The following is a 14,744-nucleotide window of genomic DNA, read 5'->3' as shown; positions in this document are numbered from 1 at the left end:
AAAGGTTAGATCATTTAACATGATGCTGAAAACTCACAGGGACATGTGAGTACGTAGGTCATCTATTGTGACTTCTTTCCGATTCTTTGGGCCCTTCCTTCCAAAAGCTTCTGTTGCTAGCTTTTTCTTCCTCTTATGCAACTCCAATACCCTCCCTGTCTTAGATGATGTTTCGAGCAATCAGCCTCACAATCTTTATATCCTCCTCCTGCCCGATCCGATGAACCCTATCCATAGCCTGTTCCTCAACAGCTGGATTCCACCATGGCTCCATCAAGTAAACTCTTGATGCAGCAGTAAGGTTGATACCTGCACCCGAAGCCTTGAGACTTGCGAGCAAGACTGTCTGTCCATCTGGTCCTGGAACTTGAAATTCTTCAATCAATAAAGCTCTTTTTTTTGCAGTCATTGATCCATCTAACCGCAATATCTTAAAAACAGCATCTGTCAGCGGCTTTTCTAGCAGTAACAACAGAGTTCGGAACTGAGAGAAGACAGCTGACTTTGTAGTTGGCTTTTGAGCTATTGACTCCTGAAGAAGGCTTACTAGAGCAGATACATTAGAAGATTTGGTATTCCTTGATGATATCTCAGATAGATCAGCATCAGAAGATTCTGGAGGGGCTGAAAAGAGATCGGACTGAGATAAGGGTTGACGACACAAAGAACAGGAGGGTTTTGTACGCTGTAGGGTTTTAAGAATGCAGGATCGGCAAAAGATGTGGGCACAACATGCAATTACTACGTCAGTAGGAGCAGAGATGCAAATAGGACATTCGAAATCCTCGTCATCTTATAGCATCACAACCATCTTTTTTAGCAACTCTGGGTTGTTGGAAACATATGTTTGAATTGATATACATGTTAGAAGTGCACTATAACAACATTCATTAGCATGCTAGAAAAATAGTTCCAAGTTGTACTCTGATGCAGAAATATTTCCAGAAAATTGAAAACAACCACCACCAATTTGGAAGAATGAAACAGCAGTATTCATTAGAAGAGTGATATTAGCATGCCCCAAAGCAGATGTGTTAACATAGATATTATGGGTACAAATACATTATCAAGAGGCTATATGTACCTTGGCTGACCTCATAACTTGCAAAAGTCAAGCAAGCCTATTGGATTCCAAATCATAAATTTCCAAAGTTTGGCATAAAAGTTCTAATAAGCTGATTAAAGATATAAGAACACGAACATAGTTGTTTTTTATTGCATTTCAGAGCAATTCATAAGGATGGGAAGAATGACGGAGATATCCAATCTTGTAAGCAAGTACTGGATAAATATTAAACCTAAAGAAATGACAAGATAATGAGTAGGATGAATTCTAGTAACTTTGTAGACCTTCACTATTGCTAGATGGGAACAAAGCTTTGAGATCCGGATGTAACAGAGCCAGAATAGTACAAATCTGTCGCAATCGTAAAAGTATGCCAAGCACAGTTGAATAGTTGCACAATAGACTGTCATTGGAAATGTACTCCTCAATGACACTTTTGGCCTTTCCTTCAATCTGGTCATAAAGTTCACGTTCCTCTACAGATAGTTCAACATAACATGTTTATAATGTTTTAGGTGGCAATCCAACCAAGTTATTTCCCTTTGTTCTCCGCAGGGAGATGCTGGCCATCAGAACCTGAAAGAATTTTAGTTAAAAAGAAAATCAATATGCATATGAGAGAATGGAAACCAAAGGAGCCTATCCTACATAGAGATATAAGAGAACTACATCTGCTCCACTAGCCAACTATCATGTTCAACTGAAGGCTATAAAGTAAAAGTTTTAGTATTCTCATACATGACGCCAGTACCTCTTAAATCTAGTTAATTTCTTAGTATCTTTTTACATACTATATGAATATAATATAAATATCAAATAACAATATATATTTCAATTCATAGCTGCTCTAATTATGTATGTGAACTTATTTGAATCCATTTCAACTGTACCAAGTTTCTCTTTCAGGGAAAGTTTTCAACATTTAATTAATTGAGTCATCACAACTTGATTAATGCTACTAAATGTAAGTGATATTTCTAAGCAGTATAAAAATTGTAAGAAATTAAGTTTGATGAAACAAGCATCAATTACAAATTTAATCAGATGCCTTCAATGTATATGCACTATTTTACTAGCAACGGCCTTATGCCATTGAAACATTTTAGCACTGGAAATTGTTAATGTTTGAAGTACAAAAAGTGCAATCAGGTTTAGAACATCAGCTGCTTTGTTAGATAAAAGCATTATTCAAGTATCAAATGGTACTTGCAATAACCAAGGCAATAATGAAATCCATACCATAAATGATAATCCATTTTCTATATATAGAAAAATGAAACAGTCAAAGCAGTAATTGCAATCTAACATAGTTATTTTTCACAACAGACAATTCTTTCTATAATCCTAAGCATAACTCCCCACCAGGTGGGGGGAGTAAAGAAAAGAAAATTCATTCCTAAAACATTAAGAATTTAGTTGCGTCGTGGTGATAAAACCAGGAAAATGAAGAAAACCTAGAATAGCTCCCTCAAACATGCAATACCAAAGGGTATGAAACTAATAAAAATAAATTGCTTTAATAAGAGGAAAACAAATTCATGCAGGATCAGCCATGCTAACCAAGTCAACAAACAAAATATCTAGACCAAAAGAAAAACAGTGATTGGCCAGAAACGCATCCTGAACAAAACCAAATTGTCATAAACAATCTACTATTCTTCAAGTAATTGATAAGATTATCAACTATGCCAGAAGAATTACTAGAAATATGATTACCTGGATACGAGAGAGGCCGCACTTATTACCCTGAGCAAGGGGTCGTTGAACCAAACTTCTCAAATAGCTTTGAATAGAAAACGGTTCAAACCGCAAAAATGCCATTAAAGAAAACAAGTCAAAGGAGCCATTTTGGATGGGTGTTCCTGTAACAACACAAGTGGCCTTCAAATTAGTGACAGCTTTACTCTGTTGAGCATTTGCATTCTTAATCACATGTGCCTCATCTAATATGACTCGCTACCACTCCATCTTCTTCATAGGGGAGTCTAACCAAGATTCTTCAGTAGCCAGGGTACTATAAGTTGTCAACACAATATCATAATTCTTAAGCTCATCGACTTCTTTAGTTCTCTCTCTTCCATAGTACATATACACTTTCAATTTTCCCAGACTTGTGTGTTCTTCTAGCTGTGATATCCATGATGAAAACACAGAGGGGGGGACACACAACTAGCGTGGTTCTTCCTCCTGAAAAACTGAGACTCATCAGCTACAACCACTGATTTCCCCTTTGCTTTTTGCTTTTTTCGTGTCCCAGAACTTTGTTTACTAACTCTACCCCTCTTTCCCTTCTTAACATTCTCCTCAAAATTCTCTTCTACAACAAAATCACCAGAATTTGGAACAATGCTACCAAATTTGTCGAATGCAATCAAAGAAAGCAAAGTTAGAGTCTTGCCTAATCCCATATCATCAGCAAAAATCCCTCCTCGCAAAGGCTCGGGACGTTTATCAGTCTGATAATTTGTCAGCACATTTATGAATTCTCCACCTTTCTCCTCCCATAAGGGAAGCAACTCATTTGAATTCTCCTTATGTAGTAACCATCCTAAACCTTCCTTCTGGTGCAACAATAGCTGAGGTATAATAACCTCATTCGGAGGCTCCACAGTTGCCATTTCCGCCTTCTTGCTAACATTCTTTTCAACCAACTTGAAAACCTTATCCAAACTCCGGGACTCTCCTCCAGCCCGGTTTCCCTTAACCACAGCAGCCTCCGACAACGTGAAAGACACATCAGAGTGAGCAATTAAGTTCAACCCGCCTCGTGAAATCGCGGACTTGACGGAACTACGAGAATTAGGCACGATGCCTTCGACGACAATCAAGTGAGAGTCAATCAAAGGCGCCAGTACCGCGGCCACGGAACGTTCTATATGGCCGAATTGAAGGGTTCTAGTGTTGAAAACTTTGATGGCGTTGGCGTCAAAAGGGTTGAGAGGCTCTCGCACGAGACCCACCATCTATCGGTCACTGATTGTGCCTCTGTAATACTGAAGGCCTACTATGTCGGCGATGACAAAGCCGAGCAAGTAAGTGTCGGAGGAAGGCTGGGAAGAGGAATCTTGATCCTCCCAAGGTTCATCTAAGGACGATGAAACGAAAGCCGGTTCTCCCGATTCTTCCATTAGCTTTGGGTTTTGAATTTTGAGAGAAATGAGAGTGGCTGTGGGGAGTTTCACTTTTAAATGTTTGCTTTTAAACCCACCCACTTCAATTCCCCTACAAAACCCGCCAAATTAATCCTCCAGGCCCCATTCCATTACGAAATGAAGCAAAATTGTGGGGATTTTTCTTTTCAACTTTATCACATACAAATTTAATGTTTGTTTGGATTAAAATGATTTGGATAAAAAGAAATCAAAAGTCATTGTACTTTTTTTAAAAATAATATAATCATGGTATTATTTTTTTTAATGTAATCTTTCGACTCAAAAAATAAATTTAATGTGATCATCTGATCAATGCTTTTTGTCATTGATCATTTATGGTGTTGACGTGACCGTTCACGATGCTAACAAGATGGTCAACAGTCCTGACGTGACAATCCACGATCATTGATAACGTATCAGATGACATGACAGATAACTTAAACATGGCAGATTGACTGTAACGTCAATATCGTGGACTGTCACGTCAACATCGTAGACTGTCACGTCAGTATCGTGAACTGTCACATCAATCCATAGACCGTCACGTCAACCTCGTGAATTGTCACGTCAGCATTGTAACGATTAACGACAAAAAATGTTAATCAAAAGATTATGGGGTTATTTGGCAAACAACTTATTGATTTGATAAACTGATTTGATTAATTGTTTATATAGAAGTGTTTGGTAAAATTTAGCTGATAGTTAATATGGGTAAAATGATAAATAATGATATAATACATTTAATTGTGAAGTACATATATATATTATAAGTCTTTATTGAGGTGAAATTATTAAGATAAAATGTTCTTGATAATGAATTAAAAATTCCTTCATAACATTATTGAATATTTTTAAAAATTTTGAATATATTTTTAAATTTAATATTTATAAATATTAACATTGTGAGATTGATACATACTATTAACTTTGTATAAAAATATTAACGCTGTATTTTTTTACTTTCATGTTTTACTATATTTTCTTAATTAAAATATATTTAAGAATCTACAATTAAAATATATAATAATAAAGTAGAATTTCAGTTTAGATATATTAGGATAAAAGATATTTCATTATATTATGTTTTATGGTCAGTATATAATTATGAAAAAAATAAGGTCTAATATGTCATTTAATATCTTATTTTGCAATCAACTCTTATAAACCGTTGAATTTTTCGGTATTTTTAGTTTCAGTTTATTTTGTACAATAAACTCTTTTAAAAAGTGTTTACCAAACACAAAATGAAGGGTTTAACAATCGATCAACTATTTTTACTCAAATAAACTAAAATTTTTTAAAAAAGTTGATTGTCAAACATATTTATATTAAATTTATTTATAATTTAAAAGAATATTTAAAAATAATACGATTAGTTTTTTTTTTCTTCAAAAGAATAAAGATCCTTGTACCTTTTTACCAAAGATTTGAGCAGTATATACTTTACCTTTTCTTCTCTCTCTTTTTCACGTCGGTCTTACAGTATATGTTTGGGTTACTCCTCTAAAATTCTATGATCAAATTTAAAAAATTTCAACAAAAATATAATATATATTATTTTTTTTATAATTAATTTTTATTTAAATATTTTAAAAAAAGATAATAAAAAAATCTTAATGCAATATTAAATGATTTCAACATGGGAATTTGCACCAATGGTTGATTATGTTAACTTTCTTTCGTCAACACTATACACATCCAAAATCACAAAATATTTCAATTTTAATAAACAATTTGATTGTTAAAAGTATAATTTGATTTTCATTTTAGCCTTTAATTTTTTATGTAATGTATTTATAGATGATATGTGTAGGAACAAATTAAAAAATAAACTATAGTCTAAAAGTCGATAAAAAATAAGTCCAAAAATATATTTACATCAAATATTTAAATATTGAAACCTTCGTTCATTGTACTCTGATTTTTTCTTAACCGGTTCTTATATTCGTAATTATTTTATTGAACTTTAAATTTTAGAAAAATCTCAAAAATCATGGAATTAAAATTTGCTTTAAAGATATATACAGTCCAAAATTTAAATTTAATCATTAGATTAGATAAAAAAAATAGGTTACTTATATTCTTAAAATCTTCTAATAGTTTAAACTCATAAAAGAATATATTTGTCAACAATTTATAGAGCAAGTAGTTAAAAAACTTTCATTTGACGTCTCTACTCTCTCCTAAGTTATGAGTTTATTATCCACTAAAAGCAAAATTTCTCATCTCCTGCCCTTAATAGAAATTATTTAAAAAACATATTTATATTCAAAATCTCAACTGTTATTCAAGTTTATTCTGAAATTTATTCTCAATTTAATTTTTAAATCATAATTTATTTTTAATTTAACCTCTCACGTCACTTATGAATTAATCAATATTTCTACCCAAAAAAATGTCAGAATCATTGACAAAACAAAACTATAAGGGCCAAACTGAAAATTAAGCCAGGCCAAATTATCTATTAAACCTTTTTTTAACCTGCTCGCACACCCAAAATCCCCGTCAGTAGATCCTTCATGACGACTCAGCTCGTAAGGGGTGGGGCCCGACTCACGAGATTCTTTTCAATTAAACCCTAAATCCTTTTAATTCTACGAATAAAATCGTTTCAAATCTCTAGTCTCTGGAAGCCATAAAAGGTTCTTCAACTACTAAATATCTCAAGACAAATGATTAATTCTCTATTCTTAACAAACAAAAATCTCTACTCCAATATTTAATCCCTTGCACAAAAAGATTGCCCTTTGCACAAGCTGTGCTAAAGATGGACTGAAAAAAACACAGATTTAAAGTTAGAAATAATCAATATGCTAATTTCTCCCAACACCCTAAGAGAATCTACACTACCTTTTGGGGTTGGGATTCCTAACTTGATATATTTAGTAAGCATGAAGAGCTCATAATAATCAGTGACGCATTTGATGAAAAGATAACAACAAAGGAAACTCACCTTGGGCAAGTTTGAGAAAATCTAAACTACTTTATTGGGGTTGGGATTTTCCTAAAATGCGCTTTTATATGAACTCAATATTTCACGATCATCATCCATTTCATCAGACTGTAAAGTACTGTGGTCGTCAGTAACATCAGCTTCTCGATCTCTCATTACTACATCCTCATCCTGCTCCGGTTTTGCTACATCCTCATCCTGCTCGGGTTTTGCCACTTCCTCCTGCAAGCACATGAAGATATAAAATGTAATGACTAATAAGCAGTCCATCTAAATTCCCTTGTCAAATGAATGATTATCTCATCACCAATCAAAGAAAAGGAACATAAATGGAACACGGTTGAGATTAGAAAGGGAAGTAAGAGCTATGGTGTGAAATACATGAAGTGATTAAGTCATTATCTAGATGTAGTAATTACACTCGATGGGATTGAATAGTTTTTATCAGATAATTTGTTGTATTTTTTCCCTTTTTGAAGTGCACTTACCCAACACTGGCGTCCAATACATATCCAGACACGAGTCTAGAGATATGATCCTCCAAGAACCTTCAAAATAAATGTAAATCTTGGGGAAAAAAATATTAAACATACACAAGTACGTGTATCAACTTTGTATTATCAAACCCTTGCAAATGTATACAGCCATTCCGTATCCAACACTCACGTCCAGCACATATCTATAGAATCATAGATTAGAACGGGGATATGATCCTCACAAGGACAATCAAAATACATGAAAATCTTGGGAAAAAATTTAACATACTCAGTTGTCCGAGTAAGATAGGAATGTATCACTTTCTAAGTTCTCAAAAACTTTACTATAGCAAAACCTCTAAAATGCATATAGCCATTCCTACACATTGATTCATATTCCTTAGGCGGGACATATCAATTCCTAATGTTCAGCAAACACTATCAGAGCATCATTGAAAATTATTATCCCACTTCTTAAGACAAAAATAATGAAGAAAAGGAAGCTTACATTAGTTCCGGCGGGAGTGAACTCTTCCTCTTCACGTGTTAAATCAATGGAAATGTCTCTATTAGACTCCAGATCTGCACCAGAAACTTGCCGCAACTGCTCAATCACCTTCTCAAAATAGGAATGATCTGCAAAATAGTTTATAATATTACTACTCTATTCTGTAAGCAAACATTTGATGAAAAGACAACAAAAAAGGAACTTCACCTTTGGCACGGCTTGCTAAAGCATCAGAAAGTTTAAATGGAGATCGGCGCTCTTCATTTTTAAATTTTAGCTTGATCTGATGACGATTTCTTCCAGGAAAAAGTTGTTCTATCAATGAAAAATCAGGTCCAAATTGCCGAATGGCCTAAAACACATTTCACCAAACATTGTGTTAAAAATTCATATCATAGACTCTTTCTAGAAAGTGGTCAGAAGTATCCTGAGAACCTAGTCTATGTATCTTCATAATACCTAAAACAGGATTCATAATAACTTAATCAAACATTCAAACCTATCCCGAGAGGCCAAGACACATCCTCTCAACCAACATGCCAACTATGGTCCAATCACAAATTTTTGCAATACTAAACCGATATAAAATTGTAACCACACAAACACTAGCACAAGAAGGAAAACTTATGATATATATATATATATATATATATATTTACTCCGTTGATATAAAGCTTAATTGGTTTCTAATGGAAGCAACAAAGACAAGAAATTCTTCAAGCACATACCCCATAAAACAACTCTGTGTCCTGTTTTGACCATCTTACTCTGGGTGTTTTGTTCATGTGAGTCTGGTAATTGAAGTAGGTAGTTGACTTGGCACTGGCACCCACTTGATCATCTGCAAAACCTTGGTCTTGTTCTGAAGCAATGGGGCTCTCTTCATCATGAGCATTTACTTCATCAAATGTCTTTTGAGTACTGCACAAAAATAGTAAAACCATAAATCAATATACTGCATACAATGTTGAAAACAATTACAAAAATGAAAAGCTCAATTACATTTGATCGGTTAAAGGTACTCCTAAAGCATTCGCCTCTTTCTTCTGCGTAACACATCGGATTTAGGTCAGGTAAAGGACAATAGCAATGTATCGGCAAAAGATAATAGAACTGATATTGTAATGCCAAAAGTCTTTGCAGGATTGGGGGAAGTATCATAACTTTTATACAAAAACAGAACTCATACTGCTAACCGCTCCTTATAATCAGCAAGTAGAATGAGATCCTTCAAGGCCACCCTTGCAAAGTCGATTTCATCCTCTGGCGTGTTGAGTAAAGACTCATCCACTGAAAAAGAAAAACATATATTTTAGTAGGTAATAGATAACAGATAAAGCGACATAGCTTTGGAATCTAGAAGTTGTAACAACCAAATCTTCTCTTTCTACGAGTTGAATGAGAAAATTTCTTCCGCTGTTCTTTTTCTGGATTATCTGATGCTTCATTGACTTTCTTATGCTTTTGAGCTTCATTAGCTATCTTACATTTTTGAGGAGGTTTCTCACTTTCATTCATGGGTTTCTTTGACCTCTTAGAAGGTTTCCTCTTTGCAGATACATGTTCTACATTATATTCACCATTGTCATTTTCATCACCGTTGTTGTCATCTTTATCCTCATTGACAGCATAACTAAAGGGGTGCTCGGCAGCGAGGCCATTGTCATTACCAGTCCCATCCTCAAGATCATCAACAATGTGCAGATTAGTCACCTGAGCTTCACTAGCTATCTTACATTTTCGAGGAGGTTTTTCACTTTCATTCACAGGTTTCTTTGAACTCTTAGAAGGCTTCCTCTTTGCAGATACGCACTCTACATTATATTCACCATTGTCATTTTCATCACCATCGTTGTCGTCTTTATCCTCATTGATAGCATAACTAAGGGGGTGTTCGGCAGCGAGGCTATCGTCATTACAAGTCCCATCCTCAAGATCATCAACAATATGCAGATTAGTCCCCTGAGCTTCATTAGCTATCTTACGTTTTCGAGGAGGTTTTTCACTTTCATTCACAGGTTTCTTTGACCTCTTAGAAGGTTTCCTCTTTGTAGATACACGTTCGACACTACATTCACCATTGTTGTCGTCTTTATCCTCATTGATAGCATAACTAAGGGGGTGTTCAGCAGCAAAGCCATCGTCATTACAAGTCCCATCCTCAAGATCATCAACAATATTCAGATTAGTCACCTGCTCTCTCAACCACTTTCTTGCTTTGCTTTTTCCATTCACCTCATCTCTCGTGGAAGACTGCCTGGACTTTTGAGGACTGGATACTAGAGAGGTGTTCCTTTCCATGATATTAGAACTCTGAGAACCAATAGAGAACATAAGCAGGATAACATCACATAGTGAAACTCGGAAATGAGTTTTATCCATGTCCCAGATTAGATACAGGAGAAGCAGTGGAAGAAAATATTACCACTTCTCTAGCCACGACAGGAACATTTCCCCAAAGATCAACACCTAAGTTAGAAGCTACCGCAAGGTTTGGGAATTCCTCATTCACCGGACATTCAGAGCCAGAGGTGGAAGGATCTGGAGATGAGCAATTGGGAACATGATCGGTTGGCAAGTCAGGAATTGATCTCTCTCCAAACAGTGTTTCAGAAGGACCAAACTGAGCATTTGGAGGATGCATAACCGACTCAACCACGGCAGGTGGTGAGGTGAGTACACTAGTTTGTAGCCTAGGCTTGGGTTTGAATTTTCCAGCATGCCTTCCTGAACATCAACAAAGATATCAGAAGGGCACAACAAAACACCCTGCAGAGGAAGTATGAATAACATAGCAATCAATCCATAACATACCAGAGGTAATCTTCATATCTGATATAGTATCTAGAGTATCAATATCTGGGAAGGCTCCTGCTTCCTGAAACTAAACAAATATTCAAACCAAATTAATCCAAGGTAGTAAATACAAACAAGAAATTCTGAAACTTTTACAGAGGTACCGATCTTCACCTGTGTCCTATTTCCTTCATTATCATTCCGAATATCTCCATCATCATTTGAAGATTGAGTACATAAAGGATCAACACATTCCAACCCAGAAAACAAGTCTGCATTCTGAAAATAATGCCAATAGTGAACTGTGTTTTCTTTTTCACTTCATATGAAATCAATGTGCCAAAATCTACCAAATAATTTAATACCAGGCCTTGAGAAGAAAAAAAGGTACTAGTTCGACAATAGTACTATTTTGTGTTACTCCAACTCAGCCTTGATTGTCAAATAGGTATGTGTCCCACACTTAACTTCCCCCCTTAAGTTTTCTCATGTAATTTAGGATCCATGGAAAATCATATCCCAAACCCATATCCAGAAATTAATGAAAGATTTCGGGCAATATAATTACTAATAAATGAGACAGAAACAATAGTTTTTCTTTACCTCTCCGACTGATCTTTCAAGGCTCGAATTTGTATCATCGCAAACAGCAGCCTCAGCAAGCAAAGAATCTGTGGCAGCTACTTGGGAGCTCTTACTGTCATCCACAATATTGTCGGGATTGACAACCTGAACTGCATCAATGGCGGTGGATGCTACCGTAGCGGCCTCCTCCTCCGTAATTTCACGGGGTTTTGAAGGGATTGAGCAAGAAGTTTCAACTTTGGCTTTACGTTTAAACTTGGGCTGAAACTTGACACCAGCCCGAGCTGCCAAGAGATTCAAAATCTAATTAAAACAACCAAAAGAAAACAACACAGAAAGAAACAGAAAAACAAGAAAGAATTGAAACTTTTTCTAACCTTGGGTTACAAGCGGCTCCTCCGAAAATAAATCAGAATCTTCCATTGCAATAGCCTGGATTGGAATACTAAGAATATTTTTTTAAAACATTTGTTTCAAATAAACCAAACTGATTTAGAAAATAAATTAAATACACTAAAATTACATATAAACAGAACAAATCTGTAAATTATTTGCAAAATCAACCACAATATTTAAGAAGAAAAGGAAATAAACAGCAACGTTTTGGAAAAAGAATGAAAAACAACAGGCGTTTCCAATAATTTTGTTTGGGGGAAAAAGAGAAAAGAACGAGAGAAAGTGGAGGGAATTACCCGAGCGAAATATACGCTAAAACCCAAGATTCGGAGCTTGATCAAATAACTGAAGAGAGAACCAAAACCTTTTAATTTAATAATCTTATAAAAATTGACTATTTTGATCCCACTATTAAATAAAAGTTTAATAAACTATTTATCCTTATATTTTATATATATTACCAAATTATTCCTTAAAATTTTATAATTTTACCTAATATCAAATATGTATAACATTTAATATTTTGATCGGTTTATTTAATATATTAATACCACTTATTATTCATACTACTGATGTAAAGTTGTCAATTTATTTCTAGGATAAATTACACGTTTATTCATTGAATTTTACACTTTTTCCTATTTTACTCACCGTATTTTTATTTTTTTTAATTTGCTCATTGAACTTTAGACATTGATTTTTTTGCTTATTCTAAGATGATGTGGATTATTTTATTATTTTTCTCAATGACATGTCATATTTTTTAAATATTTTTAATACCAAATATGATTAAAATAAAATTTAAATTTAAAATTATAATCATACACTTAAATTATATCTAAATTATCAAATTATAACCCTAAAACCTAATCTCCAAATTACAACCCCACCCACCATCTCTCCTTGGCTTCCTCCCTTGTATAGTAACCTCAAATCAGTGAGTTATACAAAATGTCCCAAATTAAGTGATTAAGATGGTTTCTAGTGAGAAAATATGGTCATGATCGTCATGGTTCTCGTAGAGATGTTGTTAAAATCAATCTTATTCATTATGGTTTTCATTAGACCGAAGAGAGATGTCAAGTAGTATCCATTCACGGAAGTAAAGGAGAGAGAGGTCAAGAAATAAGATGGAACACACACAAAAAGGAAATATGGAAAGGAACAATGGTTCTAACATGGACACTCGGAAAAAGCCAATGACTTTGTAAATGGAGGATGAAGAAAGCAACTTGAGATGGGGATACAAAAGTAACCCGAAATACTATCTTCGCTTACCCGAATCTAGTTAAAGGAAGATTAAGGGGTAATTTAAAGAGAAAATAACTTCAGTGACCAAAAATCCCAGATAATATACGATTTTGACCAATTTTTTTTGGATTTGCGAAAATGACCAACAAAATCGTAATGCGATCTCTAATTCGCATTGCGATCTCCACTATCGCAAATTCGCATTGCATTTCGCGTTGCGATAGTTGAAAATCGCGTTGCGATTTTCCATTTCGCGTTGCGATAGTTGAAAATCGCGTTGCGATTTTCCATTTCGCGTTGCTATAGTTGAAAATCGCGTTGCGATTTTCCATTTCGTGTTGCGATAGTTGAAAATCGCGTTGCGATTTTTCATTTCGAGTTGCGATAGTTGAAAATCGCGTTGCGATTTTCCATTTCGCGTTGCGATAGTCTACAATGTCGTTGCGATTTTCCAAATTCGTTGCGATAGTCTATTGTTGCGAAAGTCTACAGTTGTCGTTGCGATTTTCCAAATTCGTTGCGATAGTTAAAAAAAAGATTTTGTTTCTTAAGAATTTTCTCTAAAAAGATAGTATCCGCGTGGACGTGTCGAAGACACGTATGACCACGACCACGACCACGACCACGACCCGACCCGAGACGGACGGCGGCGGCGGCGCGCGAGAGTCCCCCTTGTTCTCTATCACTCAACAAGGAAGTGGGAAAGCCAAGCCTTAAATACCATTCCCAATAGTGTTTCCAATACTATGTGAGATTTGAGCATTACCAACACTTGTTCCCAATACTATGTGGGATTGAGCCTTAAATAGTGATATTATTTTTGAATGTTTTGCTTAAAATTGCAATAATCGCGATTGATTGTAGATTAACTTTTAATTATGACATATTTAATCGTATAATACTAATGCAATTGGTTGCTGATTCAGTTGTTTTAAGGTGCATGATTGTTAATTGTTTCCTGAATAATCACATTGTATTGGAAACAAGTGTTGGTAATGCTCAATCCCACATAGTATTGGAAACACTATTGAGAATGGTATTTAAGGCTTGGCTTTCCCACTTCCTTGTTGAGTGATAGAGAACAAGGGGGCTCTCGCACGCCGCCGCCGCCGTCCGTCTCGTCTCGGGTCGTGGTCGTGGTCGTGGTAATACGTGTCTTCGACACGTCCGCGCAGATACTATCTTTTTAGAGAAAATTCTTAAGAAACAAAATCTTTTTTTTAACTATCACAACGAATTTTCGCAACGAATTTGGAAAATCGCAACGACAACTGTAGACTATCGCAACGCGAACTGGAAAATCGTAACGCGATTTTCATCTATCGCAACGCGAAATGGAAAATCGCAACGCAATTTTCAACTATCGCAACGCGAACTGGAAAATCGCAACGCGATTTTCGCAACGAATTTGGAAAATCGCAACGACAGCTGTAGACTATCGCAACGAATTTGGAAAATCGCAACGACAACTGTAGACTATCGCAACGCGAACTGGAAAATCGCAACGCGAACTGGAAAATCGCAACGCGAAATGGAAAATCGCAACGCGATTTTCAACTAT

The 14,744-nt window shown here is 35.2% G+C and overlaps 1 protein-coding gene and 1 pseudogene across 1 annotated transcript; both read right to left on the bottom strand.

Moving 5' to 3' along the window:
- Nucleotides 1-9: 9 nt before the first annotated feature.
- Nucleotides 10-4,206, bottom strand: LOC120154219 (annotated as a pseudogene).
- A 2,699-nt stretch (nucleotides 4,207-6,905) lies between these two features.
- On the bottom strand, nucleotides 6,906-12,297 carry LOC120154216. The gene is made up of 14 exons (XM_039166036.1): nucleotides 12,229-12,297; nucleotides 11,914-11,968; nucleotides 11,555-11,820; nucleotides 11,126-11,230; nucleotides 10,970-11,039; nucleotides 10,581-10,882; nucleotides 10,349-10,468; nucleotides 9,529-10,117; nucleotides 9,345-9,445; nucleotides 9,158-9,201; nucleotides 8,884-9,076; nucleotides 8,363-8,507; nucleotides 8,156-8,283; nucleotides 6,906-7,393 (listed from the first exon to the last, which is right to left on the bottom strand). The coding sequence occupies exons 2-14, from the start codon at nucleotides 11,957-11,959 to the stop codon at nucleotides 7,223-7,225; spliced, it is 2,280 nt and encodes a 759-aa protein (XP_039021967.1). The 5' UTR covers nucleotides 11,960-11,968; nucleotides 12,229-12,297; the 3' UTR covers nucleotides 6,906-7,222.
- Nucleotides 12,298-14,744: the final 2,447 nt, after the last annotated feature.

The sequence above is a fragment of the Hibiscus syriacus genome, unplaced genomic scaffold (genome assembly GCF_006381635.1).
Source record: "Hibiscus syriacus cultivar Baekdansim isolate YM2019G1 unplaced genomic scaffold, ASM638163v2 tig00111105_pilon, whole genome shotgun sequence".
NCBI lineage: Eukaryota > Viridiplantae > Streptophyta > Magnoliopsida > Malvales > Malvaceae > Hibiscus > Hibiscus syriacus.
The sequence above is the reverse complement of the archived record's forward strand: the minus strand, read 5'-3'. Positions and strand labels throughout refer to the sequence as shown.

Excerpts from the sequence above, each read along its gene's own strand:
- LOC120154216 (XM_039166036.1), bottom strand. The coding sequence starts at position 11,959 with ATGGAAGATTCTGATTTATTTTCGGAGGAGCCGCTTGTAACCCAAG. Across the intron at positions 11,040-11,125 it reads ATGAAGGAAATAGGACACAG|TTTCAGGAAGCAGGAGCCTT; the intron begins GTGAAGATCGGT and ends ATATTTGTTTAG. Across the intron at positions 10,469-10,580 it reads CTGTCGTGGCTAGAGAAGTG|AGTTCTAATATCATGGAAAG; the intron begins GTAATATTTTCT and ends ATTGGTTCTCAG.